Here is a 27,851-nt window from a genome sequence, read left to right as displayed (position 1 = left end):
AACAATATGTAAATGAATGAGCAGGCGATATTCCAATAAAGCTCTATTTATGGACACTGAATTTGAATTTCATATAGTTTTCACATGTCACACACTATTACTCTTTTGAATATTTTTAATCATTTAAAAACGTAAAAAACATTCCTAGCTCATGGGCGAAACAAAAAGAGTTGGCTAGATTTGGCCTGCAGACTACAGTTTGCTGATCCCTGCTCTACAACTCACTTTAAGATGGTAATCACTTGGACTGGGTGGGTGGGGAGGGGCGCAAGAGGGAGAGGTGGATTAAAGAGTACTGTCATTCAGGGTACACCATGTTTCTAGTATGCTAGAATGGCTAGAATAGGCACATCTCAGAAATTCCAAAATATTACTTTAAGAGGTTTAAGTGTAAGGAGAAAACTTCATTCTACTTAGTCCCTAACTATTAACAAGGTGAAGTGCTGGATACAAAGGTGAATGAGGCAAAGGGTAAAGTAGTATGTTTCCGACACAGGAGCAAGGACAACAAAGTTTCAGAAGTGGAATGAGGCAGGTTCTTCTCATTCTACAATGAAGAGACTAGCACTAAAGAGAAAGATAAATGATGGAGAAACAACATGGAGGTAAATACGGCACGAACTCCAGTGAAATTCATACAAAATCCATAATTTTTTTTTTTTTTTTTTTTAGATTTTTTTATTTTTTCCATTTTCTCCCCAAAGCCCCCCAGTACATAGTTGTGTATTCTTCGTTGTGGGTTCCTCTAGTTGTGGCATGTGGGACGCTGCCTCAGCGTGGTCTGACGAGCAGTGCCATGTCCGCGCCCAGGACTCGAACCAACGAAACACTGGGCCACCTGCAGCGGAGCGCGCGAACCTAACCACTCGGCCACGGGGCCAGCCCCCCAAAATCCATAATTTTTAAAGACAGTTATACTAACGAAAGCACGACCAGTGCTTTTGAAGAATGCTATGAAGAGACAGAGATAGTTTAAAATAGCCTTCCGGATTCCCAACTTTCTAAGAGAAATTCTAAGACTGAAAAAGATACTCAGTTGAAAACACAGGACATTTTCAAGCAAAAGAAGGAAAGATTTTAGGGGGCAGGGGGCAGAGGGCAGAGTCCAGAGTCCAGAGTCCAGAGCCCAGAGCCAAGGGCAGAACCAAAAACAGAGGAAAACACTGGTTCAGAGAATCACACCCAAAGAGAGAATGCAACCCTCATCAAGGAATATTCATGACCCCTGAAGTAACGGAACCTCCTATTGGATTTCAAAATTGCTATAAACCAGTGACTACCATGAATTTCCCATTCCTCTCCTTTCTAAATGTCTATTATGGAATGTCTACTATGGTTAGCTTGTCCTGGTACCACCATCATATATTGAGTCTGTGGAGTACAAGACAGATGTCTTTTTAGTTCACAGGCCTCTAGCTGGAGAGGAGCCACACCAGAGAACCCTTACATGCATCTGGACCTGATGTAAATCACAAGATCATGCACTTTGAGCTTGATGCTATACTTAGAATGAGACTTGTGGGAAATGTCCATGAGTGCATTTTGTATGTGGGAGGCATATGAATTATTGTGGTCAGAGGGCAAACTACATTAGAACGTTTGCAAGGATAGCTGTAACAATTCCTCTCACTCTTGAATGCTCCTTTTACAAGGTGACTTTCAGCTCTTCCCATCCGAAAGTGGAGTCCCCAACCAACAGGTGGGGAAGAGTAAGCTAAACTTCTAGAGTTGAGACAAGATCTGGGAGAGGCTAACGGGGTCCCTGATTGGTGATTCTCCAGTAATGAGAAGGAAGAAATCTTCTCTGAGAAAAGCTTCTAGAATCCTCAATTTGTACCTGAAGAACACCCCCCAATTAAGTTACAGCAATGATCTCAGAATCAAAGTTCAAATACATAAGAAGGCAAACCATCATGAACTGGAAGTCACAAGGAACAAATAATAGATTTTAGAACTGCAGATATTAGAATTGTCTAGTTAAAGATTTCAGAACAGATGTGAATATAACATTTGAAGAAATAATGTGGGTAGAATTACAAAGACACCAATCAACAAAAGGCATTAGGAATGAAGAGAGAAATTTGGGGGGAAAATGCAATAACTTGAATTGAATAACATAAATGTTGAAATAAAAAAACTCTTGCCTGAAAGGTTAAACAGTAGAAGAAATAATTAGAGAAATGGAAGATACACTTGAGTAAACTACCCAGAATGGGGCAAAGAGAAATAGGGAAACGGAAAGATATAAAGAGATATAGAGGACAGGATGAGAAGGTCTAACATATATCTAACGGGAGTACCTGAAAGACAGAATAGAGAGAACAGAAGAAAGGCAATATTTAAAAGAGATAATGGTTGTAAACTTTCTAGATTCATGAAAACCAGGAATCTATAGACTCAGATGCACAACCTAACTCAAGGATAAATAAAAAAATATCCACACCTAGATCTCTGAGGTGTAACTGCATAACACTGATGACAGAGACAATCTATCACCTAGAAAGGAAAAATAGACTTCTCAAAAGCAACAGTGGGAACCAAAGAGGGTATATTAATAACTCAAGTTTTTAAAGAAGAAAATATTGTCCATCTAAAATTATGTACCTAGCAAAACTAACTTTTAAGAATACAAGTGGAAAAAAAGTAAGTGCACTGAAAATGAAGAAAAAACTGCCATTATTTAAAGATATCATTATCTAAATCAGGGGTTGCCAAACGTTTTCTGTAAAGGGCCAGATAACAAAGATTTTAGGCTTCATGGGCCATACGGTCTCTCCTGCAACTACTCAACTCTTCACAAATGAATGGGTGTGGCTGTATTCCAATAAACCTTTATTTCTAAAACCAGATATCAAGGCCAGATTTGGCCTGCTGGCTGTAGTTTGCCAAACCCTGGTGTAGACAGAAAATCCAAAATAATATATAGTAAAATCATTAAAAATTAAACTTTAGCAAGGTGACTAGCTATAAAATCAAAATACAAAAATCAATTTCATTTCTATGCATCAGCAGCAAAATTAGTAATTTTAACTTAAAAAAAAATACTACGTTGATGGGCCTTAAGGGCATTATGCTAAGTGAAATAAGTCCAACAGAGATAGACAGATACTGTACGATCTATATGTGGAACCCAAAAATAAAACCATGCTCATAGATACAGAGAACAGATTCGTGGTTGCCTGAGGCAGAGGATGGGGAGTGGGTGAAATGACTCAAGGGAGTCAAAAGGTATAAACTTCTAGTTATAAAATAAGTCAGTCATGGGGATGTAAGATACAGCATGGTGACTATAGTTAATAATACTGTATTGCATATTTGAAAGTTGCTAAGAGAGTTAGATCTTATATATATAGAGATAGATATTTTCTTTTTGGTGAGGAAGATTGGCCATGAGCTAAAATCTGTTGTCAATCTTCCTCTTTTTGCTCAAGGAAGATTGTCGCTGAGCTAACATCCATGCCAATCTTCCTCTATTTTGTACATGGGATGCCTCCACAATGTGGCTTGATGAGCTGTGTATAGGTCTGCACCTGGGATCCAAACCTCTGAAGCCTGGGCCACCGAAGCAGTGTGTATGAACCTAAGCACTAAGCCACTGGGCTGGCCCCTAGAGTAGATCTTAAAAGTTCTCACCATGAGAAAAAAAAAATACTGTAACTTATGTATGGCGACAGATGTTAATTAGACTTATAATGATCATTTAACAATATATACAAATATCAAATCATTACGTTGTACAACTGAAACTGATATAACGTTGAATGTCAATTTTACCTCAATTAAAAAAAAAAGAAAATGTGTTGAATCTATAGATGAATTTGGGGAGAAGTGACATCTTCGTAATATTGTCTTCCTATCCAGGGATATAGTTATGTCCATTTACTTACACCTTTTAAAATTTCTTTCAATAAAGTTTTATAATTTCAAAAGAAAAATACTACGTTCAATAGCAACAAATATTTTAAAGTATCTAGGAAACACCAAACCAAACACATAAAAACAAAACAAAAAATCGTGAAAAACTTCTGGGGGAAAAATCATAAATTTTAATGAGACATTAAAGAATACTAAAATGGGAAACTATACATGTTCATGGACAGGAAAACTCAGTATCATAAAGATGTCCAGTCTTCCCAAATTAATTAAGTAATAATCAAGCCTCCAACAGGGTTCCTTGTCAAGGTGATTCTAAAATTTATTTGGAAGAAGAATGGGCCGAGATATTCCTGTAGAAGTAAAGGGAGGGAGTACTTGCCCTACCAGATATCAAGACTTACAAAACTATGATAATTATGACAATCAGGTTTTAGTGCAGAGATAGACCAACTATTAGAATGAACAAAATATAAATTCAAAAACAGATCCACAAATATATAAACTGTGATATATGACAAAGAAGTGATTCAGATCAATGGAGAAAGTAAAACTATTCGATAACAATGTCCTAAAATTCAACAAAATGCTGAGATAATGGATTATCTAGGTTAAAAAAAAAAGGTATTTCCTTACCAAATATTAAAACTTACAGTAGACATTCTGATTCCCATGGGAAAATGGTAGTCATCCAAATTCAAATCAAATGTTCAACTAAATACTTCAAAAACCACCGAGACCAAAAAGAAGAGCAAATAAAATTACTCACAGCACATACTTGTAGTACAACTAAGAGACAAATAATGCTTCAAGCTTCAATTTACAAGTGAATGGGGCAATATAAACATACAAGACCAGCAACGATAACTACAGAGTTCTCACTGGAGAGAAGTATCAGAGGAAATTATAAGCAAGAGGAGGATCCTGGTAGTGATGGAACATAGACATCAACTAAAGTTAGAGGTAAGTAGCACTTAGAAGAGGGAGGCATCCCTTCAAAGCTTGGTGGATAAAGAAAAAAACACGAAGAGAAGGGCTCTACTGAAACAAGATGGTATCATAGAATCAGAAGTAGAAAACCCCCCAAGTATCATTTAGTAAAGAAGCTGCATTTCACCATACCAACAGAAGAGGGCATTCTTGAACTAAGAAACAGAATAAATTTTTCTTCCTGGCCCCACAGAATCACTTCTTATAAAAGAGCTAGAGGAACAAGTTAAATGACATCACCAAGAAATCAGACAAATCCAGAACATGGGACAATCTAAAAGACAACCGCCCTAGACTCCTCAAAAAAGTCAATGTCATGGGTATAAAAATTGGTAAGGGGATTGCTTTATACATAATATATTATGGAATTTTCTTGCATATGATAATGGCATTATGTTTATAATGGAGCATGTATTTAAGCCTTAGGAGATGCATATTAAATATTTACGGCTGAAATGTCATGATGTCTACAATTTACTTTACAACTGTTGAGATGGAAAAAAAAATATATGTGGGAATATATCTATCTATACAGAGAGAATGAAATCAAATATGGCAAAATGCTAGTTATTACATATCTAGGTGATAAGAGTTCACTGTATGTCAACTTTGATATACATTCAAAATTTTTCATAATAAAAAGTTTGGGAAACCAATCACTATAAAACTAGAGTAGGTATAGATAAATACATCAGGAAAAAAGGAAAGAAACTAACCAACATATACAGTAGTATCTGAATTCAATGAAGTAAGGAATGTTTTATTTAACTGCATGGATATTAATTGGTCATGCATAAGAAAATAAATTAAAATGGATATACTGTCACCTTATATAAAAATGAATTCCAGATATATAGAACAAACTAATGTAAAATAACTAATGTTTTAGAATAAATTAGAATATTTGTATAAGCTTGGGAGTGGACCACAGTCCTTCTTATTTAAGACAGGAAATTTGGAAGTCAAAAAGAAAAGGACAGATACTTTATTTACCTACCATAACAAAAATTTTAAATTTTGATGTAAAAATGCCATAGGCAAAAGAGAGACCGAGGAAATATTTGTAACTTTTAACAAAAGAATAAAAGGCCTAATATTTTAAAAACTGTAACCAATTGATGAGAAGACAAAACAGCCCCCCCCCAAAAAAGGGGGAAAATAATAACAATATGTAATTCACAGAAGAGGATATGCTAATTCCTATTAATGAATTTAAATATTCTAAACTTACTAAAATATGAACTCCAGGAGGGCAGGGTCTTTGTTTTTGTTCACGAATATTTCACAGAGATTACAAAAGTAGCAGCACACTAAAAGCTTTCAGTAAATATGTGCTAGCTGTTGGCCAGATGGACAGGTGGATGGAAAAATGAAAATTAAAAGAAAGCACCATTTTTCACCCATCAAAATAGGCAGTAATTAACAAGGCTGTTACATTTAATGCTGGAGAAGGTAAAATAATATCTTTATTAAAATAAAAACACACACAGGGGCCGGCCTGGTGGCGCAGCGGTTAAGTTCGCACGTTCCACTTCTCGGCAGCCTGGGGTTCGCAGGTTCAGATCCTGGATGCAGACATGACACCACTTGGCAAAAGCCATGCTGTGGTAGATGTCCCACGTATAAAATAGAGGAAGATGGGCATGGATGTTAGGTCAGAACCAGTCTTCCTCAGCAAAAAGAGGAGGATTGGCAGCAGTTAGCTCAGGGCTAATCTTCCTCAAAAAAAAAAACAAAACCACACAACCTTTAATTAAGCAATCTCATTTAGAGGAATCTATTTTACAGATTAGAAGTGCCAGAATGTCCAAACTTATAAGTACATGGAGATCTGGATTCTTTGGAATAGCATAAAGTTGCAAACAACTTGAATGACTTTAATAGGGAAATAGTTTATTAATTCATGGTACATCAATAATGTGGAATACTGTATAGCTGTTAAAAGCATGCAATAACTCTCATTCTTGATGTGGAAGGACGGAAGGATGTTCTGTGAAAAGAGCAAGTTGCAAAGCGTTTACTAGTATGTTTAATGTGGACAAAAATAAACTCTAATCTGAATACCTATACAAATAAACATGGAGTAAGATGTGGAAGGATACCTATCAAACTTAACACTGGTCACCTCAGGGCAATGAGATTAGACAGGCAAGATACTAGTAAAGATTTTTTTTCCAAACATCTCTCTATTGTTTGACTTGTTAACAGTGAGCATGCTTTTTATATTTAAAAAAATTAAATAACATTTATTTTCATTAGTAAGTAACATAAATTGGTTCTAAAAAAGAAAATTGACAAGTTAATCAAAAAATTTAGTTTAAATTTAAAACATGCCCATCATAGAAATAATGCTTCTTACCAATTCAGCTATATTATAACGTATGTGATAAATATAAGCCTAGAATCACAGTTGCTCCAGTGGGCCCTCCATATCTGTGGGTTCCACATCAGCAGATTCAACCAACCACAGACTGAAAGGTCTACCATGTTTGCATCTGTACTGAACACGTACAGACTCTTTTTCTTGTCATTATTCCCTAAACAATAGAGTATAACAACTATTTACATAGCATTTATATTGTATTAGGTATTATAAGTAATGTAGAGATTATTTAAAGTATAGGGGAGGATGTGTGCAGGTTTTATGCAAATACTATGCCATTTTATATAAGAGAGTTGAATATCAGGGGATTTTGGTATCCAGGGTGTCCTGGAACCAAAGCCCCACAGATATCAAGGAAGGACGGTACAAAATTCTACTTTATATTGATCAAGTATGCTGAGTCTAATGGAAAATTCCTCACATGTACGATCTATATTAACAATATATCACTCTTTTCTGAGGCCAATCTTGACTCAATTTGTTTACTGGTATGAGACCATAATTTTCTAACACCAAAATCTCAGTCAAAAAGTATAGGCAAATGAAGTATGGAAGGACCAAAATGCAAACAATATTAACACTGGTTGGTGAAATAATGAGCACAGACAGATGCTGTAATTATCTTCGTAAGTTTAAAACGTTGAACACTCCAGATGGTCTCCTCAATGCCTAATATGAAGCCTTGCACAAAGGCTCTATATACAGCTGCAGATAAGGACAGTAACTTATCTATGAAGAGAGTGAGTCTTCAGTTTGCCTATTAATTTTAATCAAATAGTTTGACTGTTTATACTATTTTCTCCCTTCTCTTATAAACATTCTGAATGCTTCAAAAAATAAACCTGTACGATAAAATTTATCACTTTAAGTTGGGCCCAAGAGGTAAAACAAAACAAAGGTCAAAGAAAATAACTACAGCAAAACACATATATTCGTATAAACAGTAGGCAATTAGGTTACATTGATTTATATTTATAACTTATCTGTTAATTACTTGAATCATATTTACCTTAAAACCAAAGTTAAGATAGATAGCACGAGGGCATCTTATAATGGATAGTCAATGATAAGAGATTCATAGTAATTTAAGACAGAATGGTGACTGGCCAATCCCTAAATTCCAAGTGTCAATTATAGTGTTTTGTTATATGGAATAAAAATAAGAAATATGTATCACATGCAGCATTAGTTATGAGATGACCCAGAGATGATCCAAGAAGAAGCCCTTGACAGTGGGCTAAGCACTGGGTCCTCCTCTTTTCTGTGCTAAAAACTGTCTGATCTTGGATACATCATTTAATTCTCTGAGGTTCCGTCTCTTCATCTGAATTGGGGTCAGATTATCTTTAAGGCCTCCTGAGGCTAAAATCTTCTCGGTTTAGTATCTTCCCCTCTCATTAAGGGAAGAAGAGAGGAAGAAAAGAAAACAAAACACAAACAGAAAAGTTATTTGGTTTTATATAAAGTACAAAAACAAGAAACAGGTTTATCAGTTAAAAATTTGGATTCCAAGATTAAACAACAAATTATGTGAAATTTGTTTATTAAACATATACCAATTCTCATGATCTCTATTTATTTAAAAGAAAGAACAACTTTGTTGTTTGCATGACAGAAAAAAAATGGGAATGACCAGCATAAATTGTGGAAAATAGATATTTGGACATTCTTAATAGAACCTCAGGGCAGACATAAATGAAGTAAAACAAATATAAGATATCCTAAAGATGAGTAAGCACTACTGAATTTGAAATGGTGGTAATTACCTAATTATAAGAATTGAAAGTTAAAACTATTTCAAAGTAGTCTTTGATATTAGATAGAAACAATGGAGAGAAAATACTCTGTCCACCTGAATGAGTGAGTGAGTAAGTGAGAGAGAAGAACAGAACTTTGAGAATTGATAATCTGGGCAATGATGTATCTCAACGATTAAATACAAGCCTCAATGACAAATCACTAAACTCAAAATCTGATACTAATTATAAACAATAACAATTATATCATCATCTAATTCCATCTTTACCTTCTAAAAAGAATAGCAGACAAAATATAGGAAAAGGGATATTATAACTCAGAAAATGAACTTTAAAAAGGCAATTTCAACAAGAAAATACTAAAAAGCATTTCTATTTCCAATTAAAAAATTAAGGGTTTGCTTATTTACAAATATTCTATTTTGCTGGGAATCATACCAGTTGAGGCTTTTTAAATTTATGGGTCCTGAATGGTAGTGATCATTACTGTAGATTACAACCTCAGAGCTAAAGGATCTAGAAGAATCCTTTTTTAACCAGAGAAATTAGTGTGGGTGGCAGTATAGCAAAGTGATTTTTGTGTTTTGCCCATTTATTAGATGCACGACCCTGTGCAAGTTACTTAACTTCTCCAAACTTTAGTTTGCTCATCAGTAAAATTGGGATAACAAAGTACCTAACTCAGGGGTTTTGAGGTTTAAATGAGAATATATGTAAGAAAACTCAAGAACGTTTTAATTATTACCTAAAATACTAGAGATATAAATATTTTAAACAATCTTGTACCTTCAGCAACTGTATTCCAAACTATTAAGCCAAAAGAATGGAAAATATGTTTACCTAATTCCTATTATGAAGTTACGTTATTCAGAAAATGGATTATTTAAGGGAATTGATTTTATTCTAATTAGTAAACCACCTAATATAGGTTTTTATAGCAATGATATATCGGTATGGAGCAACTCATAACCCTTTGATTCTCCTTGTTTTAAAGCCCACACAACCACAATATGAGTAGAATAGGCTGGCACACTGAGCCAAAAAACAAAGTAAAACTAACATACACTAAATATTAAACAGAAGTCCTACTGTCTTTAATTAATTGGATAGCACACTTTGTTAAAAAATAGCATACATCTCTTTAATCTTGTCATATATCTCTGGGAAAAGTAAATTAAACTCCAAAAACTCCAAAAGTAGATTCAGTCAAGGTTTCAAGGAAGCTCACTTTATTTTTATTTTGGTAATCTTACCTGAAAAAAAATTTGTTAAACTCAGTGTACTGTGATTGGCTTATACCACTATTATATACCTCCACCTAGCATATTCCTTTAGTTAGGAACTAATCATACCTATCCATTTATTATATACCTAGGAGTAGCAAATAAAGTGCCTGGACTGAATCACCATTATTCCACATAAACTTATAAGAAAGAAAATGTAGTCTAGAAAACAGAATAGTTATAAAGAGAGACATGACAACCTTCAAGTATTTGAAAGTATTGTTTTAACAAAGAATTCATCTTCCCTGCTTAAGTTACAAGGAGGCAGATTTTAATGCAATATAAAAAAAGACTTAGTTTATCCAGAATTGAAATGGGCTTATAACCTTTCTGGAGGACACCATGCCTAACTGAAAGAACACAAGAAACTAGTAAACTTTAGAAATTTATTCCAAGGAAATCATCAGAGATGTTGTGAAAGATACACATAAAGGAATGATGGCACAGTTTATAAGAGCAGAAAATAGTGAAGGCAATCTAGATATTATTGAGCCATGAATAGTTTTCACTTAATAATTTAAGACAATGAGGAAATGTTCACGGTAGAATATCAGCAAGAAAAATGGTATACAAAACTACATAATGAGTGGTGCCAATTCTTTCCTCCTCCTAAGAAAATATTTGTATGTTTAAAAATAATTGGAAAAGTAACCATAAAAATAATTGGAAGAAAGTATATTGTAACTTATCAGTTGATTATGTCTACATGTAGTGGTATTACAGGTGAGTTTTGTTCCAAATTTTAATCCATGAGCACATATTACTTTAATCAGATGCTGAATAATCACCTATAAGAAATATTATGAGATTGCTATACTTGAACCATAAATTGAACTCTATGACTCCCAATGTTCCTTGTAACTCAAAGATTCTACAACTCTAAGAAAACTTTCTACAACTAGTTCAAAAATTAATAAGCCTCTGCCAAGAACAGAAAATCTAAAGTTAAATTTTCAAAGAAGCACTGATAGTCAAAAATAGCATTAATTTCTGAAGCAATATCAATATCCTCTGGCTAGCAGCTCTTAGAAAAATGAGCAGTGAACCTAAATGAGCTGTGGCAAACAAAAGAAACAAACAGTTGCAGAATGAATCTGCAATTGTCAAAACGAAGAGGAGGAGGAGGAGGAAGGAATGAAAGCCTCTCCCTTATTTTTATCAAGAGTCATTGCCTAGATGGATATAATTTGTATGAGTGATTAATGACTACAATCACGAAAGGTACCTAACATTTTCATATCTGGTAGGACTACAAACCAGAGAAGGGGGAGTGACATTAAGAAAGTCTCTTATTCTTTAAAAAGAATTTTAAAAAAGAATTTTATCAGATGGATAAAATCAGAATTAAGTGACCTTTGGTAGGTAAAATATAATCTCAATTTTCATCCAAGAGAAAAGTAAAACGTGAAAAACAGAGCTAACTATAAACCACTGGCTCAGATTCAAAAAGATATTAAATATTATCACCAGACATTTCAAATATTAATCCATTTTAAGTCAAATAAGACAGTTTCATGAAATAATTATTATAGATTAGAAATCTATAACTCAAAAACAAGAAAAAATATTCCCTTTGTAATAACTGAAGGTAGCCATTTGTTACAAAAGGAAGAAACCATAGAATGTCATATACTTCTCATCAAGATACCTAAGAATGCATAATAGAAAATATCACATAATAGGATATGATAACTAACATTTGGATGAGAATACACTCCCATAATTGCAAAACAAAAAGAAAATAATTAAAATACTAAGTGTAAATTACTCAAAATATCCAGAGAAATCAGTAAAACATTTCTATTTCATAGTATTTTATCTATTTATTCATATACATATTTATATATACATATATGTGTATATACATATATCATACCATCTTTCTTGCTAGTTATATGACACATTAGTTAAAGACAGTTAAGATGAAATATTTATGATAGTTTTCCTATATTTAGAATATCATGAGACTTGGAAAATAATGTTTGCTTGTATAGAAAGATCAAGAGAAAACAACTTACAGAACCTGGTCAAAATATACAGTTCCTTTTTCTTTCCTTTCTGTTTTTAATAAAAGAACTACAGACAAAAAGAAAAAACAAAAATCCTGAAGACCATGATTTTCCCACCAGTTATGATAAACAAGGAAAAAACTGTTTTACCAAATTATAACTAGAACACAAATTAATTAACAAGAAGAAAAGAAAAAGAAACTGTAGTCCTTTTTGCATTAAATGATTACCCTTATTCTTACAGAATTCATTCTACCAGAAAGACCTGGCAGAAACTAGCAGCTAGAAAGTACTCACGGCTTTCTAATTAGAATATGAAAAAATATCCATAAATTTTTTTAAGATAAACAATATGCTGGAACCAGTTCTAATCTGATAAAAAAAACTGTACTATGTGCTGTATAATTACATAAAACCAGTTTTTTCCTGTTTATTTTTGAGGCAATTTTACTAGACCACCACCCATTTCCTATTGTGACAAATGATTCAATAGCCAGTATCTTCAACCATTTTTTCAACGTTGGAGTATTTAACACTCAATAACTCGATGACTGCGTAAAAACATCAAATAAATCAGTATTTCCTTAACAACTATAGCACCGGAAAATTAATAGCTAAATTGTGAAAAACCTGCTCTCTCTTTAAAAACAAAAAAAGCCAAACCCAAAAAACACCCTTAAAGATCTCCCTTTAAAAATGGCATCTGAAAAATAAATACTCTCAAGAAAACACTAATTCACATATGTTCTGACAGGAAATAGCAATATATAATATTTTAAACATTTTCGAAACGGCAGCACGTTCTTCTGGGTTGCAACAGACTCTCCGGATCTGCAACAGTGCTGCAGTCATGAATAAACATATTCCTCTGAAGTCCTAAGTATGTGTGGCCATATCAAGGGCATGAGGCATGCACATCAGATTTGAAATGGATTTACATTACCTCCAACCTTAGGGCCACCTGCTGAACCAGGCTTCCTTGCACTGTTGACAGGATTTCCGGATGTTTTAGGTGCAGGAACCTTGAAGGCTGAAGCAGCTGATGATGGCCTATTTCCATCCACTGATTCTTCATCATCAAAGCTTTTATCTGCACAAAGCATTAGAAAAACGTATTTTAAGAGAACCAAGCTTTGCTCCATTTTCCTTACGACTCAAAAATCAAATAAAGCTATATATGAAATCACTACTTTGTAAGATATATAATACAAAATAAAGCTCCTTTGACTAAGCATTTATATATTGGCTAACACTATAAAAAACAGCTCAGTGTAATTTAAAATCAGATTGTAATATATTTCCTACCTATATTCATAAAGTCAAAACATAAAACCAAATATATTAACTCTAAAGATAGTAAAAAGCATTTTTCCTTTTTTTGCTACTCATATCAGCATTTTCTGCCAGCTCCTCCCATAGTGCATCTTCCAGCACACCCTGCCTTATTCCTTATACCCAGATTCTGCAACTTACAATCACAGATCCGTTTGCAAATCAGTCGCCTCATTCCTCTGAAAGCTCTTAATTTCCCTCACCCTAGGATGCTCCCAATAGTTCACATGGCCAAATACAGTAGATTTGATACTAATCAAAGATTCTACCAAAAATAGACAGAAACAACCACAGAACCACCACTGAGGTTTGCGCCGGCATTTTTCTTTCTCTTCCCTGCCCTAGGTGCTATAACAGCCAATCAGCTACAAGGTGACATCATCTTATGGCAGCTATTGCCAGATGAAAGGTAAAAATTCTCCACGTATTTTAAAAATTCTGTATGCAGCTGCAATCCTTATTCTATATCAAAATTTCAAAGGCATTCAATACCAAAGGTTTATAAACCTATATTTGTTTTCTGTTATTGAATTCACATGAAAATTTATACAAATAGAAAATAAGGTTTTATGCAATATTCATTCTGCTGGGACGCTTATTATTGCATCAGTAAAACACGGAATATCACAGTGCTCATTACTGTGCATAATTAACTCTAATCTTACAATCTGCTGTTTACTTAGGCCTTAGAAACCAAACTGAACAATCTGTATAAATGATTCCAAAATATTCTGCAAAGATCCTTTTATAATATTTATGAATGACCACACTAGTATCATCTCCTTGTATCAAATGAAACATCCCCACTCCCACCCCCACAAAAATCACAAGATGTATGCATTTTACTCGTCTGAGAAGATGGTTTTCTCTAGGACCCCGCACAAACCAATCACGACAAACAAGATGGGCGAGGCAGAGAAGCAGCTTCACCACAGCCTTCAGAGCAATGTGCCAGAATCTTTTCCTTTCAATCTGCTCCCTTACCTATGCAAACACCACATCAACTACAAATACCCAAATCATCCCTACAAAAGGATACTTCAACTCCAACTGTTAAACATATTTAAAAAAAAATACACCCAAAAAATGTAAGACTGTTTCATTTATTGGAAAAAAGAGAATCAAATAGACACCCTAAAATAAAGCCACATTCCATTTCAGCAAGTGTTTTTTCTTAAATAGCACAACTTATAGGAAAAAAGTATCTTATAGTTAAAAAATATTTTTTTCTTTTTTAGCATAATACTATTAGGGAGCCAGTCTGGATCACTTAAAATCTAAGTTCTACATAGACCGCTCTGTTAAAAACACTAAGAGAATTCCAAATAAACTTTTTTGCCACCACCACGTAAAAAAACGTAGCTAAGAGAGGCAGAGTAGACACAAATCTACAGAAAGATAGGTACTGAAACACTGAGTAGCCAGAAGTTTCCATGGAAACAGTGTTTTGTTCCTATACACACAAGAATTGAACAGAGTAAATGTCTCTACCATTAAAAAAAATTAACTCCTAACATTCTCAAACTACTAGGAAATTAATTTTTAACTTTTGATCAAAATAAGGCAGAGAAAAGTATATGAATCATAAGTATGCAGCTCAAGGAATTCTCACAAAATGAACATGCCAGTGTAAACAGTCTCTAGACCAACAGATCAGTATCAGCATCCTGTAAGCACCCTCACTGACCCCCTAAAGTCAGTATTTCTTTTCCTACCAAAGCTAACTAGTCTTGACTAATACCATAGTTGGTTTTGCTCATTTTTGAAATTTATATAAAAGGAATCACACATTATGTATTCTGGTATCTAGCTTCTTTTCACTCAATATAATGTTTGGAAGATTCATGTTCATTTCTCATAGTTTTCTAGCATATGAATATACCACAATTTATTAATATGCATTATACTGTTGATAGACATTCGAGTTGTTGCCAGTTTGAGATTATTATAAAATAGTGCTCCTAAGAGGTAAGCAAAGTAAAGGGTTCTAACGCTTTTAGCATTATTGTGGAAGTAGTAAACACAGTAATTTATTTTAGATTGTAATAAGTCAAAGATGCATACTGTAACCTCTAGGGCAGCGGTATTCAAAATGTAGCCCCTGGCCAGCAGCTGAGCATCACTTGGCAATTTGTTAGAAATGCAAACTCTCACTGTGTATGACTCCACTCATATGAGGAATTTAAAACTATGGACCAAGAACAGTTTAGTGGATACCAGGGGAAAGGTAGGGTGGGGTGTGGGCACAAAGGGTGAAGTGGTGCACCTACAACATGACTGACAAACATTAATGTACAACTGAAATTTCACACGATTGTAACCTATCAATAACTCAATAAAAAAAATAATAAAAAAAAAAAAGAAAGAAATGCAAACTCTCAGGCCCCAACCCAAATCTACTGAATCACAAACTCTGGGGGGGGGGGCGGGGGGGCGGCCAGCAATCTGTGTACTAACAAGCCCTGATGCATATTCAAGTTTAAGAACCACTGCCCTAAGGCAGGAGTTGGCAAACTTTTTCTAAAAAGGACTACACAGAAAATATGTTCAGGCTTTGCAAACCATACATATATGTAGTCTTTCAGTGCAACTACTCAATTATGCCGTTGTAGTGCCAAACCAGTGATACACAATACATTAAACAAATGGGTGTGGCTGTGTTTCAATAAAATTTTATGTACAAAAACAAGGGGGGCTGCTGAATTTGGCCTGTAAGTAAAAGTTTGCCAACCTCTGCTCCAGGGTAACCACTAAAATAAGAGTAAATGTATACATAAATAAATAGAAGAAAAATAAAGTAATAAAAAATATTTGATTAATTGAAAAGCAGGAAAGGAAATAAAAAAATATAAAACAAGTGGATAAAATAGAAATGAAAGACAAAATGGCAAAAATCAAATCAAATCAAATCAAATCCATCAGTAACTACCTTAAAAGTAAATAAACTAAATATTCAAAGTAAAAGAGCAAGACTGAGTTTTTAAAAATAGGTTGCTTGAATGAGATATACTTTTAGGTAAGCTCACATAAAAGTTAAAAGTAGAATGATAGAGCGATAGACCATGGCAAACACCAACCAAAATAAAGTTAGTGTGGCTATACTAATTTCAAACAAAGCAGCTGGAAGAAGCATTACTACAGATAAAGAGAGACTTTCAATAATGATAAAGGGGTTAATACATCAAGGAAAATTTTTTAGCACACAGTAACACAGCTTCAAATACATAAAGCAAAAAATGAAGAACTAAAAGGAAAAACAGACAAATCTACAAACATAGAGGGAAATAAACTTTTACCCACTTCTAATAAGGCTGTATCTTTTTTTTACCATAAGCTAAAATAATTCATAAAACTAATACATCACCACAAGCAGCCAAATTAAAAATGTTTTGTAATTTATATAGAAGTTACAAATATTCTAGGCTTAAAAATATTTTCTTAATAACTAAAACATATCAGAACAAATCAGCTATATCTCTTCTACCACCTACCACTTCCTGAAATAAGATACTTTTATGAATGAACTAGAAGTTCAACTGGAAGTGGGCGGGAACGTTCTCTTGTTTATGCTAGAACCTCATTACCTAGAACAATCCCAGGATAACTGTCATATCTTTTTCCTGCTTCTCACCTTTGCCCTCCTTAAGTTTATTCTCAATATTATGCCCTGAGTTGAACAAAGTCACATCACATTGCTGCTCAAAATCCTCCTATGACTCCATAAAAAGGCCTACCAGGAGTCCAAGATCTCTTAGATCTCAGATACCACAGAGGTCTCTCCAACCTCATCTCCTACTCACTTTCCATCTTTCTCTCTAGTACAGCTCCATTATATTCCTTGCTGCGACTCATATCAGGGCCTCTGCACTTGTACCCTTTGTCTAGAATGCTCTTCCCCTCCATAGCTACACTGTCTACTCACCTCTTTCAGATCTTTATTTATCTATTACTTTTTCAATGACATCTTCTCTGCATACTAAAATCATAAACTTCCCAACATCCTGACACTACTGATATACACCTATCTCCCTGCTTTATCTAGCACTTTACTTATTTTATTATTTGTCTCCTCCCACTGAAATGTATTATCTACTAGGGTGAGAACTTTGGTCTATTTTACCTACTGCCATATCTCCAACATGTGGAACAAAGCTCAGAATGGCATAATCCATAGAAGGGAGACTTTCGGTCTCCAGTAAAAGCTTTACTAGGTGATTTGAAACAAAACTCCAAAGGCAAACAACTATAAGCACTGTATAAAATATATATTTAAAAAAATCTTTGTAAGACCAATATATATCTGACAAAATAGTAAGAAATACAAGGACAAAACTGGTACATTTTAACTTCTATTCTGAAGGCCTTGTGGGGCAAAGGGAACAGGATTAAAAACCCACATAAGATGCAGAGTCTAATAAGAGACTCTTCCTTCCCACAGCTGGTATACCAAATGACTATATTTTTAATATTAATGTGAACCATAAGTAAGCTCTTATCTTCTTACATTCTTTTCAAACTTTTCTCAAAAGAGAACAACAGAGAAGTAAATCAAATGGAGTACTTCATTAAGGTCAACAGCTTGGGTGTTCAAGACACTTAAGCCCTTAAATTCGGCAACCTTGCTCAGGTAGTACTTCCAAGCAACACCCAAAGCAAATGTAAAACATTCCTGGAAAAGAAGACTCTGGCCTCATGCTATTTGCACAAATAAATTTCCAAAGGCCACTCGGCATGACACCATGAGCAAGAATAAATAAGAAGAAATAGACAATAGCAATGGATTCGTTTCAAATCCTAGAATTATCAAGCACAGACTATAAAATACCTGTACTTGGAAGATTTACTAAGAAAGCTTGAAAGTAACTTCAGGGATCAGAAAATTATATAAAAAGTAATTTAGATTTTTTAAAAAAAAACAACAGAACTTTTAGAAATAAAAATACAGTAACTGAAATTTAAATTCAGTGGGCAGGCATAATAGAAAATCAGACACAGATCAAGGGATCATTAGTGAACTGGAAGATAAATGCGAAAAAAATGACCTAGGATACATATAGTAGGTGCTTTAATATTTACTGAATAAACAAAAAAAGGATCAAATACAGAAAGTAACTTATAAATTATGATTGTGTTGACACCTCTGTTCTCACTCCAATGTTTCAAAAAGCCAATACCATGATTTGGTGCAGAAACTGAACAAGATGAACATACTAAAAAGTATTACAGGATAGAAACTAATAAAGTGAGCAGGCTGCAGTGGTTATACATATAATGGAAATGGAGAAGAAGGAGAGAAATAGGAGGAGAGGACTTGATAAGAGTAGGAGAAAGAGATGATGGAAGAGGAGGAAAAGATGGGGAAAGAAGGAATGCTGGTGATAGATAGGAAGAAATAGTGATAGGAGGAGGAGATGGAAATTAAGGAGGAGGAGATGGAGGAACAGATGGACAAGCAGAAATGGATGAGAAGGGGAGGAGGAAGAAGAGATGGAAATAGAAGAGGAAGAAATGGAGGAGGAGGAAGAGGATAAGAGAAGACAGCAGGGGAGGGACAGACGGAAAGAGAGGGGCAGAAAAAAAGAAGCCCAAATAGGATAAGGCTTTACCTTTTGTGGCCTTCACATAACACTTGAAAGCTGTCCCCAGGAAGCACGGGGATATTATAGACCCACAATCCCAGATCTGCATGCCTGAGAGCCAAAAAACTCTAAAAATCCAGGTTGTTTTGTCTTTTTAAATTCATTTGGTGGCAAAATCTGAACCGATTTGAACTCAGTGTATGGCAAAATATGATGTGAACTGACATGAGGTTATGCAAATCTTTATTTTACTCACTGTGAATTTGTGTACATTTAGCTGCAAAAATATTAATGTGCTTGATTACAAGGTGCAGCTCCAGACCAGTCGGAGTGGTTACAATAATAAATGGTGTATGACCATATTACTTTTCTAAAATATGACACACGCTGAATTCCAAAATACAACTGGTTCCCAAGGTTTCAGATAAGAAACTGTAAATTTATATCACCATAATCAAGTCCCTTCCTTGTTTTCTTTTTCCCTTCAAAGGAAAGCCATATACTCAAATGGCTGTTTAAACTTTCCATTTCAATTTTAGGGGTACATGTATTCTAAAACCTAAAATTTCTGCTTCTGAATTCATATAAAAGATGAAAAATATGTTCCATCTCACATGGCAAACCAAAGAGCAAGTCCAAACTTTCTATCGTGTCTCATTAAAAACAAAATACATTTTGTGTGGATTTTCTTCAATGAACCAACCAGTTCAGTAAGAAGAACCCACAACACCGTGGATTTTCATGTGCAAAATGTACTGTTTCATATTAAGTAGCTTCTTATACCAAAGTTCCTCTTTTCATTTGAGGCTACTATATCCTTCCTTATTCTCAATTAATTAAAACAATGAGCAACAGGACTTGGAATTTCTGAACTGTTTTACACTCTGGCATATCTGTCAATGACCATGGTCACATATAACAGTTAAATTAGCAACTGATATTAGGAAACAATAATCCCTACAAGCTACCGTAGGTGTCTTAGAAAACTCAAACAACTTTTAGTTGTCTGCACTCTCCACTCTGCTTTTACAATAAGATACTCTCCTCGGCTTTCCTCTGACCTCACAGATCCCTCTAGCTCAGTCTATTCCTCCTTTACCCAACCACTAAATGTTGAATATCTTCCTTTTCTCCAGAATACACACTTTCTAAATGGCTTCATCCATTCTCAACAGTTTTAATATCTTTGATACACCAACAACTCTCAAATGTTTGTCTCTAGCCTAGGCAACCTCTGAATTCCAGATCTATATATTCAACTGCCTACTATTCATTTCCCCCAAGGATATCTCAAACACTTCTCTAATTTGATATAGGTAACCTAACACCAAAACCATCTCCAAACCTGCTCTCCCTAAGTCTTCCCCCATCCCAGTAAATGACCACCATCTATTCAGCTGCTCAAGCTTATGATGTAGAAACCTCATTCTTTTCTTTTTTATTAAGATTGGCACCTGAGCTAACATCTGTTGCCAATCTTCTTTTTTTTTCTCTTCTACCCAAAGCCCCCAAGTACACCATTGTATATCCTAGTTGTAGGTCCTTCCAGTTGTGCTATGTGTGATGCCGCCTCAGCATGTCCCCATGAGCTGTGCCATGTCCACACCCAGGATCCAAACCGGCGAAACCCTGGGCCGGTGAAGCAGAGCACGTGAACCTAACCGCTTGGCCACGGGGCGGGCCCCAGAAACCTCATTCCGAGTTCTCCTCTGCCCCTCATGGATCATCTATCAACAGTTCTTGTTGTATATAACTCCAAGTCATATCTCACAACCACCTATTTCTCTTTACCTCTGCTGCCACTCCTAATCTAAGACCAGAGCAGTATCATCTCTGCCTATAGTGCTACAACTTCTTAACTGGTCTCCTGGCTTCTATTCTTAACTTTCCAAACCACAAAGCAGACAATGCGATCCTCTAAAAATGGATCTGAAAAAGCCATTTGGACCAACGGCTAGTGAAACTGTTAAGTGAAAGGCTGAGGGGAAACTTCATAAAGAATAGATCAGGCTGATAACACCTGAACCCACTGTTCAATACTAATATCACCAAGAAAGACAGGCACTGTATGCCTTCTGACAAAAATACACAATACCACCCATAAAAAATTTGTATCAAAAAAACCCCAAAAAACAAAACCAAATCAGACCTGATTGTGTTCAAGTCATTAGCAGAATTTTCAATTTTCAGAAAATATAAAAACAAAAACATAAAACCACCATGAAAGTACAATCAACAAAATCTAGTATGTGGGAAAACTTTACCTGACTAATGTTTTTTTCTTCAACAAATAAATGGCAAGAGGAGAAAAAGAGACAACTGTTATAGAGATTAACAGAGCCTTAAGAGATATATCAACCAACTGCAATGATGTACCTTGTATGAATTCTAATTTAAACTGTAAAAAGATATTTATGAAACAACTGAGGAAATATAAACACTGAATATTTCATACTAAGGGTTAATTTTTTAGATGTGAAAATAGTACTGTAATTGTCTTTTCAAAAGACATTTTACTTTATTTTATATATGTGTGTGGTGCATGTATATGTGCGTGCACACACACACACACAACCCAGTCCAGGATAGCAGAGATAGGGGAAGATAGGTAGGGATACAGATGAATAAAGATTGCCTATGTATTGATAATCTCTTGAAGCTGGATAATAGGCGGTAATGGAGATTTATCACAATATTCTCTATTTCTGGGTATGTTTGAAATTTTTCCTTAAAAAAATTATGATAATTTGAGTCATTTTACTCTCTTGCTTAAAACCCTGCAATGGAACCCCAATAAAATGATAAGTTCCATCATAAGAGCAAATAAAAAATGAGGCAGGGTAGAGAGTTATGTGAAAGCAGCACCTAAAAGATTGCAACAAATTCTTACAAGATGCAAATGAAAAGGATGGAAGGCTTTTGAAGTATAACACCACAGCAAAGCTGCAACTTAGAATTCTCAGAAGCAGAATGAAACAGCAGAGAAAACCGAACTACCTTGTAGAATGAGAGAGAAGCGACAACTTCTAAGCCAGTAAGTACAGAAATGATTATCAAGGAACAACTCAAAATCTATAAAATGATTTCATCATTCAGCTCTTCCTATCCCCAATTCAGGTGGCTCACTCAATATCTTACATACAGGTACATGCACACACACAAGATTTTGTAAAAACTGAACCACCAAAAAAGGAAAAAGAAAGTTCTTGGAACCATTTAGACTTCTGTTTGCCAAAATTAAAATTTAATAGAAAGATTAGATGAGAAAGTCAAAGAAATCTCCCAGAATACAGAGTAAAAGAGAAAGATATAAAACTTAAGAGAGAAGACAAAACATAAACGTGAATCAACCCAGGAGGCCCAACATCTGACTATTAACAATTCCATAAAGAGAGAATAAAGCTAATAAAGGGGAGAAACTTATCAAAAAATAAGATTTCCCCAAGCTAGAGAAAATCACAAGCCCTCAGAAGTAAAATAATCAAATAGTAAATATTTTGTCTTCAATTTAAACTAAAATGAAAAATTTCAGTAAAGTGATTAGAAATTGAAAATCCAAGTGCTTCAAAATAAAATGACCAAATTTTAATATTCACATGAAGACGTTGTGTTCTCAGCTATAGAATAGTTAATCTTAGTTAACTATTTTATTTATAAAAATAAAGTCCATCCCATACAAAGTTTAAAAGAGGCCAAGAAATGTGATAAAGTTTCTTAAAATTTCTAGGTAAGTATTAACTCACTAGAAAAAACATACTTGAAGATTTTTACCCTTTTCTTTAGAGGGGCCTTTTAAAAATTCAAGACTTTCAAAAGTTCAATGAAGTAAAGAGGCAAACACAATTTAAACCATTATTTGGTATTAATAAAATTAAATAATGTATTTCATGATAATCATAGTATCAAATTAAAAAATAAGTGAGGTTCATAATAAGGTTTAGTTAGAACCTTTACAAAGGTCATCTCAGGTAATAACACTTTCATGACAGCTACAAGTAGGTCATAACAGCTGTCAAGAACACCAACTACACCATTCCTCATGTACAAAGAAAAGATGTAACCCTTTTCTTCAAGATTCAGGTTCATTAGCAACATCATGTTTAAGGATATATTGCTCCTGGTGCCCAATACCTTGCACCCAGATGGTTAAATGGGTCTGTTTCAAGAAGGCTAACATTTTTGAGCTTAGTGCCCACTACTTACTGCTGCTGAATAAATTTACTTTTTCTCCTTATAGACTCATTTTTCCTTTTTCATTGCTCCTAGAAAAAAACTTTGGTCTTTCTGCCAGTAAGTTAAAGGGTTGCTTTCTTTCAGTGATCTAAATTACCCAATCCTAGCATATCACATAGAATATTCAAGGGTATGGGAGACGAGTGATCTATTCAGCATTAACTTCTTTCTATTGTTCCCCACCTCCAAAACCAGCAGTCATATATCAGTTTAGAGTGGTCCCAGAATGCTTACCTCTAAAAAGCCAAGGTTATATCATCACTTGTATATGTTTTTTAGAAGATTCATGTTTGGGATAAGAGACTGTGTTGAAATGTTAAAAGTTAAGAAACAGTCTATTTGAAACAAAACCTTATTTCTTTCCAGCCATTCTGCAGCATAACAACAAAAGGCCAAATTCCTCTTGCAGGTTTTTGAGGCAGACTGCAGGGCTCAGTGCCACATAATAATCCTACAGGTTTTTAACTCTGGTTTGACTGCTCAGAGCTGCTTCACAATCATCTGACTGCTTGGTTTTATACTCTTGGGTAAGGATAAAAACAGCTAAACAGAAAGGCACCTGAAAGCCACTCCAGAACTCTTCAATTGATAGTCATTATAGTGCTTTACAAATCCAAGTCTGCCTAGAAATAAAACTGCTCATGAAATCTTTCATATGGCCTTGAAGTTAAGTTTATGTAATAAATTTAACAGATAATAGATTAATAACCAGAATATATAAAGAGCAACTATAAATAAACAACAAAAAAGTCAACTAACCAAAAAGTTGGCTAAGGATGCCAGAAGGCAATCCCCAGAAAAGGAAATACAAATAACCAAACATACAAAGATAATCAACCTTGTTAGAAAGCAGAGATGTTTTTAAAAAGGTGAGATATTTTTCACCCATCATAGGCAAATTTTTAAAAGATTAATAACAACAAGAACTGAAAAGAATGCAGAATAGCAGGCACTGTTTGGTAGGAATGCAAGTGGTAAAGCCTCTTTTGGAGGACATTAGCTATAGCTAACACAATTTGAAATGAATAAAAACTTTGATCCAGAAATTCTACTTTTAGACTATTTTAAGACATAGGGGTGTGTGTGTGTGTATACACATATATGATTTGTACAAAGGTGTTTATTTCAGAATCATTTAGGAAAACTATATGTGATTAAATAATCTAAAATTCCATAAAAGAAGAAACAGGTATGATACATCCATACTATGGTATACTAGTTCAGACAAATGCAGCAGTTACACACGATGATATTTTAAAAAATCTCTATGCCATATTGAGTAGACATAGTAAATGGCAAAAATAGATTCAGAATATCATTGATGTAAACAAAATCAAAACAAACCACTTATTTTGATACTTAATATGCATGTAAAGCAGTAAAAGGTAGGAAAAGATAACTCTGTACTAATAAAAGTATTCATCTCTGCTTACACCTGGTTTTGGAGCTGCAAGGTGGTTCTGAGGAGATTTTGGCTTTATAAGAATTGTTTGAATTTTGAAAAGGAGAAGGTGTTTGTGTATTAAGTTCATAACTAAAAATAAAAGAATAAAAAACATAGGTTAGGAATAGCATAATCCATTTGTTACGTATGTTCACAGGACACTAGTGTGACGTAAATGTATTATATGTGAGAGACTAATATGCAGAGGAATATGAAACTGTTAAGAACTATATACCCCAAGATAACGTGTCTATATATAAATATATTTATTGTGTAGAGTTTTTATTTTTTAATAAAGGTGTGTTACTTTAATTACCACTAAAATCCAATACAAGTATTTCCATTTTGAAGAGAAAGAGAATGAGCAGGAAGGTTACCCTCTGAGCTTTATAAGAGATTGTTACTTCGATTTTTTAAATCAATACATTCCTAAACAGTCTGAATGTATTTACGTATTACTTGAAAAAAGGAAAATTAAGTAAATATACATTGATAGCCATTGAACTTAGAATATTTAAGAAAGAAAGAAAATCTGGATGTGGCCCAAACGAAATGCAACATTTAGAGTTTCCTGTAAACTAAGGTTTAATAAACAAACAAACTTGGCAATGCCCTTAGGTATATGAGAACTTAATTTGTTAATTTTGATGGCTTTTGCCTTAATTAGCAGTTAAAATTACATTGTTATTTATTTCTATAAGGGGATATAAAAGTTATATAAATTCTTGGAATAAACCATAACAACATGCAAAACCAAATTCACTATCATATTTCCATTAACATGTACATAATAGTTTAAATGACTGTTTACCAATATCATCATTTTGGTAAGTTTGCCTCCCATTCCTCATAGTCCCAAGGGGACAAACTCCTTAGAGAGAAGTCATTATACAGTCATAAGGAAGGCTGAAACTGTTAGAGTTAAAACTTCCAAATACAAACCAGTCTTCCTTAAGAACCTAATGAAAAATATACAAAACATTTTTGAGGAACCTCAAATTCCCCACTGTACACATCTCTGGTAGTAATTCGATTAAAAAGTACACCTCTAAGCATCTTAAGAAAAGGTTTAATAATGAAAAAGGATGCTCAAGTATTAAGTGTTATCAAGGACAATACCAAATGCACACTTAATGCTCCAGATTTGGTTCTGGTTTGCTCTCTGTGCCTGCATTTTGGACTTATAATCTCAGCAAGGCTCAATTTCCCAATCTGCAAAATGGAAATACCAAAACACTCTGTGTACTTCACAGAGGTATTTGTACCTGAGGAGTTTATGTATACTAAATACACTAAAGTGCTTTGGAAAACTATAAAGCACTTTAGAAATATGTTTTTAAAATAATTCTTATCATAATAAAACACTGGTAAAATCAATTTTTAATCAAATTATACCTTATGTAGAATTTGTAAAAAACTAAATATTTTCTAGAGAACTATTTACTAGGGTCACTGACAAATCATAAGCACATTAATTAAAATAGTGTCCATGGCAAGCCATTTTGCTTCTTTAAATACTTTACTACTGGAGAAATCTACTTCTTGTTAAATACAACAGGAAAGATGTCAAGCTAGCTTAACCAAACCTTCCTGACAAAATCTGTCATTCTTCCAAAGGCCATGTTCTCTTTTCAAAGCTTTGCATATATTCCATGTTTCCAATATCCCTTCATATCCATCACCAAAGACTGAGGGCTTGCTTGGGTTGCAAGGTAAATTGTCACCTTCTATTTACCAGATCCTGTACAGACATATCAAGTAGAAAAAGATACCAAATGACAAGCACACACATGCATATGTGCACACACAAGTGTGTACACACAAACAAACCGTGTCCTTCATTCTTTAGGGAGAAATATGTTTCTTACACAGCAAATGATCACCACTTTAAAAGCAAGTGTATAACACAAGCAAAAGAAGAAAAATAAATCTTACTCACCATCTCCCATAGCCATTCAGATGATCCAGGGAGCTCTCTTAAACCAAGAGGTCAAACAGCAGAGCAAATAAATGCAGCTCAGTGCCTGCGCCACTGGGCTCGGCCTGCAGCCTGCAGACACCCGGAGCACTGTGTGACCCAGGCCGCGCTGCAGCTCTGCACCGCAATAGCCAACAGCTGCTACTCCACTTCAAAATAAAAGTCTGGGGTCTTGCTGAAAACCCTCGTCTATTTAGCAAAGCCTAGCAGAGCTTGATCAAGATTATTCTTTAACTGCACATACATGGTTAGATACAGGTTATGATGTTTCTTCTTGTACTGGCTGCCTGAAATTTAATGTAAGAAAAGCTCTAGTAGCCAATAAATGCGATCCCACTGGGGGACTTTTAATGCAATCATCAAAACACAAGGCATGTGTTCAGCAATCATTTTCTGCTTCCCTAAAGATATCCGTGTAATCAGTAGCAATCACATGATCTGATGGATTAACTGATTTGCACCTTTTTAAAAAGGTTTTCACTCTTTTGTCGTTACCTTTTAATATTTATAACAGAAGACTGCTGAAGTGCACAAACAGGAATAGCCCAGTTTCCATGATTAACTGCTCTCATTATGCAGGAAGCATTTCTGGCTGCCGTAAACAAATCACGTCAAAGGCAGCCCATCAAAGGCTGCTCTGTGTGCAGACAGCAGGGCCACATGGAACAAAGCTTGCTTCTGGTGGAGGAGACAGAACCTAGCCAGTGCGCAGCTGCAGGGACACGGAGCACCCTCCATCCAAGCTGCAGAATCATCAGCACATTATCAAGCTCGGAGAAGGCCCTGGGGCTCATGGTCACAAACGGTCATGTTTTAAAATCAACCTAAGAAGAGGGATGCTGTGCTTTTCACCAAAGGGTATGTAATAAACACATAAAAAACTAAGCTGTAAATTACCTTACTGAGTCTTATAAGCCAAATATCAAGGTAATTTCAAAGCCTAATTTCTATGCCTTATTTTATTGCCAGCCTCCCTGAGCAATTCTTTTC

General features: G+C 34.6%; 1 protein-coding gene across 50 annotated transcripts in view; it reads right to left on the bottom strand.

Annotated features, from left to right (window-relative positions):
* The window catches only part of CLASP2 (cytoplasmic linker associated protein 2), a 164,783-nt gene that overhangs the window by 101,506 nt on the left and 35,426 nt on the right, over nucleotides 1–27,851 (bottom strand). For 38 of the 50 annotated variants that reach the window (XM_070492367.1, XM_070492372.1, XM_070492369.1 and 35 more), the window contains exon 8: nucleotides 13,239–13,385. In XM_070492367.1, the coding sequence (XP_070348468.1) occupies nucleotides 13,239–13,385 (147 nt within the window). Of the gene's footprint in view, nucleotides 1–13,238; nucleotides 13,386–13,768; nucleotides 13,980–26,822; nucleotides 27,501–27,851 lie in introns of those variants that run through there. The other 12 variants (XM_070492401.1, XM_070492393.1, XM_070492396.1 and 9 more) reach the window with 6 other exon arrangements.

This window comes from Equus asinus, chromosome 21, assembly GCF_041296235.1.
Source record: "Equus asinus isolate D_3611 breed Donkey chromosome 21, EquAss-T2T_v2, whole genome shotgun sequence".
Lineage (NCBI taxonomy): Eukaryota > Metazoa > Chordata > Mammalia > Perissodactyla > Equidae > Equus > Equus asinus.
The sequence above is the reverse complement of the archived record's forward strand: the minus strand, read 5'-3'. Positions and strand labels throughout refer to the sequence as shown.